Source organism: Atta cephalotes (assembly GCF_000143395.1).
Source record: "Atta cephalotes unplaced genomic scaffold scaffold00049, whole genome shotgun sequence".
Classification (NCBI taxonomy): Eukaryota; Metazoa; Arthropoda; class Insecta; order Hymenoptera; family Formicidae; genus Atta; species Atta cephalotes.
The window spans coordinates 1,741,119-1,747,103 of NW_012130113.1; the positions used below are offsets into that span (position 1 = coordinate 1,741,119).

At 35.9% G+C, this 5,985-nt stretch overlaps 1 protein-coding gene across 1 annotated transcript in view; it reads left to right on the top strand.

The window, feature by feature from the left end:
* The first annotated feature begins 3,423 nt into the window (after window positions 1–3,423).
* Window positions 3,424–5,985, top strand: part of LOC105622848 — a 38,465-nt gene continuing 35,903 nt past the window's right edge. Inside the window, exon 1 of the mRNA XM_012204260.1 lies at window positions 3,424–4,629. Coding sequence (XP_012059650.1) covers window positions 3,424–4,629 — 1,206 coding nt within the window. The remainder of the gene's footprint in view (window positions 4,630–5,985) is intronic.

Below are 5,985 nucleotides of genomic sequence, written 5' to 3' on the forward strand. Positions count from 1 at the left end.
CGTATATCGATTCGTTACACTCGCCGAATGAACGATATAATATCGGAATGCCGGAAAGCTGCTATTAGCGTTATTTTTGTCATTTTATCTTCGTTGTTTATTAGATGTAAAACAAAGTTAGAATGATATAAATAGCGCTAATAATGACTTCCCGAACGCATTTATTATATATCGGTTTTGAATCGCATGAAAGCTCTTCTTTTTTGCACGTGATGATACAAAGCAGAATTTTTATTATATAAATATATTGCTCGTCGCTTATCTTTCATCTAGTGTGCAATAGGCAGTATTCATAATCAATTCTTATTTTAAAACTTTAAGTAATATCCTAAGATGCTAAAATATGGCTTTGTAATTAATTCATGATATCTTAAGACTATTTAAGACGATCTTAAATATAAGATCTCACTGTAAATACAGGAGAGAATCAGCAGAGAGAAATATTTTTTTTAAATAAATTTTTAAAATAATTTGAATATTAATTTGATAGATTTTAGTTATTTATTTAGTAGTTTCTATTTGAACCACCGCTTTTGGGTCGATCATGTAATTTTCTCTCTAGAGTGAAAAATGAAAATTTTTATGCATGTATTTTTATTTTTATGTATGTATGTACATATATATAAATGCATATATAAAAATACATACAAAAAATTTTTACTTTTCACGTTTCCGCTCTAGAGAAAAAGTTTACATGATATCTAGAAGCGGTGCTTCAGATGGAAATAAATTATAATAATTATAAGTTTGTAATAACTCTTTGTTACAAAATCCGCGTAATGTACATAATATTTTTAACAAAAGATTGAAGTATTGTGGTTTTTTATTACTTTTGAATCGTTTAAGTCATTTACATCTTATTCCGCATTTTTAATCCGCACTATTATTTCATTACATAATCAGAAATAATTAAAATACGTACGCCAGAATCATAGACATAAGATACGTTCTGAGTTACGCATGAAGCACATATATTGCATCATTTATCTTGTTGTTCATCAAATAATAAAAAAAGATAAATTGATACATCATACACTTCATGCGTAACGTAGAACGTATCCATATGTATATATATATATATATATACACACACACACACACACACACAAGAATTACAAATTAATGTATTTTATTTCAATTAGTATTATATTTCAACTTAGAATTCAACAAATTTCGCATATTGCATTGTGAATTTAAATTTTTGAATTTGTGAATTTATAATTTTTAACAGCATTCATTTTTTTGCTCCTGATAGAAATAATTAATAAATCGCTGAAATAATTCTATCAAGTTAATAAAGATTTAAACGATTTCAGCGATTTATTTTCATCAGAAGCACTGAAAAAAGAATGGATATTGTTCTATATTTTGTTCTTTATCCATTTCTTCAGAGGGCAGTAATGTGCGGGGGCATTCGCGGTTACAGGAAAAAGACTTTCATGTTCTCTCTCAGGTTTCTCTCTGGTATCAATAGATGACGTTAGTAGTTACAACAAGTTTGTTCTTTTTGATTGAATTTTTTTATTTTTCTTTTTTTTTCTTCCAATTCCAGGAAGGAAAAAGAATAAATATGAAATGTACAATAAGTTTATTTAAAAATAAGCCTAACAAGCCTAATAGTTGTTGAATCGCATTTTTTAGAAAAGTCACAATTAATCACGATTACAATTAAAACAATACAGATAATATATATATATATATATACATACAAATCAAAATTAAGTATAATATATATTATCACGCTTTTTATATGAAACAAACGATTAGATAATTCTCTATATCCGCTAAAGTTTCAAAATTGAAATTAATTGAAATTTAATTAATTTTTTAAAATTATATCTTATTTTTCTGTGATGTAAAATGGAAATAATTAGAAGTCGAGAGGACAAGCGAGAGAAAATCTCCCCGGCAACAAAAGCTCCAGCATCCGGCGCGGAGCTGCTCGACGGAACTCGGCCAATGACGCCGCTTGGCAACGATGGCGGGACGAGGCATCACACGTGATTCGTCAGTGACGCGCGTGGCATCGATCGGTGGGGGAAGCAGAGACAGACTGTGAGAACAGATTTTACGAACGCGCGACGTTCAATGGTCGGTAGTCGGTAGGACGTTGAAGCGTGTGGGTAAGTCAGAGGGAGAACGCTGGCAAGCGGGTGCGTGCGCATCTTTTCTGCGCGCACCCCCAAGCGCCACTTAGTAAAAATTGGTCGAGGGTGCATGTACCATGTATACGGTGAGAGAGCGAAATGTACGTTTGGTCGTCTAAATCGTGCGAAGCGTTGTCAAAATCGTGAATTTCTTCGCGAGAAAATCGACCGTGGTGAAAGAGCTCGGAACGAGCTGATCTCTTCTTTATGAAGTGCCTTTTGTTGTGAATACTGAAGACTTTCTCTCATGCACTCGCGTTCGTCGTTGCTGTTGGAAGCGGCAAAAGGGTGAGTAGCTGAGAAGAAGGGGAAAGGAAAGTAGCGCCAGGCGGACATGAGGCGCGCGCGTTTCCCGCGCGGTGCACGTGAGTACAGTGCGAAGTGAGGCGAGTGACACGAACGGGGAAACGTCAAGTGCCGCGCGACGGAACCGCGTTCACCGCACTTCACAACGTATATCGGTACATACGTCGACGCGATTTCGGAAAAACGGCGACTATCGCGGAATGATGTTCGTGCGATTCGATCTGATGAAGGATCTTTGAGGGAAACGATGATGCATTACGAGGACGCACTCTTCCTCTTATCCCGCGCGGCGTAAACAGATTCGCGAGTGTTTTGATAATCTGAAAATTTAAAACAGTTCTCTTTCGTATGTCGTTAAATATGTGCCAGTTGTTGTCTGTTGATTTATCAGTGATTTATTTATCGCGTTAAAGTATATCGTTTCATACGATCGAGATTTAATGAAGATTAATGTGTTAGACCTTAAAAGAGTCCGCAAATACGTGTTTATATACCTGTTTCGATGGACATTAGCAGATTATCTTATCTTTACGGTAAACAGAAGGCGAAAATGAAGTGATCCATTTAGAAAAGATCATCGAAGTTAATAGACCAGGATAATAGCTGTTTATTTGCTGGCAGATTCGTACAAATAAAGTTTAAATGTAATATAATGTATTCTCTAAATTTTTTTGGAGTAGTATCTCATTCTCAAAAATGAAAATTGAGTTAATTTTGACAAAGAGTGACTTAGTTTTCAATCTTTGAGATTAAGATTTTACTCTAAAAAGTTTACAAGGTAATGTTATGTAATATAATGTTTGTTTAATTTACAGAAGCCTACAATTTTGTTATTCGATGACGGTTCGAATACTGTTCAACATGTCGCTTTGAATACACCGTTCACGTAATATCCAGTAAAAGGCAAGATAGTCCGTACCGGAAGTCTAAGCATCCAAATTTGTCAGAAGAAGTTTTTAAAATCAATCAAATGAACGACGTTCTGAGCATGATGGAGGATGTCGACATGCACGTCGTCAAGACACCATGCATCTCCATCAACAGCATCTCCCATGACAGTGCCGACAGCGGTTATCTGTCCATTGTAACGCCTCAGACCAGCGGCTGTACCCCGAAGATAACTGGTTATCGAACGCGTTCGTCTACCGGCGCATTGTTCTCCACCAAGAAGCATAGATATCGCCCGGATCCCTTCTTGTGTAAGAGGCATCGCACCAAATTCAATTATCGTCTCCGAGACGGTAACACCTCTGAGTTCCACAATACTCTGGATTATCTCGTATCTGAGAATCCTGTCGAGCACGACTCGGTACTGGAACCGTCGTGCATGCATGATAACCAGAGCCTGGTGCATTCTACCCCAAGCTGTGCCAATAATGAATTCGACAGGCTGCTTAGCAACAGGAGGATCACGGTGCCTGTCACCCCTACCATGGATTTCCAAATTTTCTCGCCACCTCTATCACCGGCGGTACCCTCTTCATCTGACGTAGCCTCGGAGCCCATCCTGGAGGATGCCGAAATGAAGCTAGTCTGTACGCCGCATAGTAAATCGCAACAGGTCAGGACGCCACCGAAACTCAAAGTTTTGATCCCGCGAGTTGTGATTTCGCCGATTCATACGAGAAATAGCCCCATCATAACGTCAGCGGATAATCGTAAGTTGCGCGAATTGCGTATCACGGATTTGGCTGCCTCATCTGAGATTAAGCCCAAGAAATTAGACTTCAGCCATCGCGGTCTATATGCGTCGCTGCGGAATAGCCGAAGATTTACTTTTGACTATACGGGAAGAGAAAAGGTGGATTTCCTATCTCTTCTTGGAGAAGAGAGCAACCATTTGAATCTAGTGTCGAAAATTTTATCTTTTCTCACGCCTCAAGATTTGTGCTCGATCAGTATGGTGTCTAGAGTGTGGAGGAAGATCTGCAAAAGTGATTCGTGTGCCAATAAGCGAAAAATGAGTTTTATCATGCGTAAGAACACCGTCAAGGAGAACTTGTGGTTTTTGGTGAAGAAGGCGAAGCACGAAGAGGATATACAGACGAGTCCTAAGAGTAGACATTACGTTCGGAAAGGATACTTGTTGGATGTACAGAATTTGCTGCAAGTTCCAGCACAGCCAAATAGTCCACCTGTATCACCGAGCAAAATTAAATTTCATTCCTTCGTTAAGGTAAATCAATTAATTTTTTATGCCGTATATTATAATGAAATGAGATAAATCATGATTAATTTTTTTACTGTAATATTTTATGTCCAAGTTCATATCTTAACACCCCGAAGCTGATGGTAGGTTTTATCTGTTGAATCCACCCAATTATAATGTAAATCTCTTTGTCACAAATGTCTAATGATTCAATTTTCTTTAGATTTGCAAATTGGATTACTTTTTTTTACATGAGTTATATTTTATAATAGTTTGGTTCTTTGAAATTAATTAGTGCCTTTAACCCTCTGTCTGCAATCATATTTATACTCTCTTAGTTCAGTTCAAGTTTTTTATTGTTCTAGATTTTCAAAAAATATTCAGTTACTTTTCAAGATTTCTATTACAAGTAGTTTTTTAACAAGAATTTTAGGAGAGAGAAAATCAAGAAATTTGAGAATAAAATTTTGCTTGTACTAAAAATTACGTAGATGTAGGATGTAGGATTAATATAATAAAAATTATATAGGGATCTTACAAATCAGTAAGATCCCTTTTTGTCTTACAGAGTTTAACATTAGCTTCGGGGGTTTAATAAAAATGTTATTTTATCGAAAAATTATATAGCGATTCATGTATATTCGAATATGTATATATTTGAATATTAAAAATTACGATGTTAACTTTGAAGGAATCAAATGATCGAAATTTATCAGTAAAAATGCATTCGTGAGAAAACTCACGGCAAAGTCAACGACTGATGCGAAATGTCGGAGCTTTCGAAGAATTTGCGTACGCTACATTTCTCAGGGTTCTCGTATTTGACACCCGCAAGAGTCTGTAATAATGCATGTTGCATTTCGCTGAGAGTCGTGTTCATCTCGTTTATCTCAACAGTCGGATAATTCGGTATGTCGATACAACAAGACACGGGCATTTCTTTGATACTTATATAGCTTTCACCCTAATTGAATAATGATAATCTACAATAGCCCATAATATGCGAACAGAAAAATGATTACATTTCGTTGAGAATCACATTCAGCCAATTTTGACAGCATTACGTTAGTAGTTTTTGATCTAGGTATAATATCGAAAATATATTAATTTATTTGCCAATTTGAATGCGATTATCTCCTATTTATTGAAAGTGAACGCAACGCTTTTGACATTTATATTTTGAGATATTAACATATTTACCCTTACTCTTTTATCTACACATAGCTTTTTGCTGAAGCAGAGAAAATAATGAATAATAAATTGTATTGACTGTCGCAACTAAATATCGCGCATTGCCTGCTTGATTTTGCATTGCTATATACGATGCATTCAAAATCAAGCAGGCAATGCGTGATATTTAATTGCGGCAGCCAATACAATTTA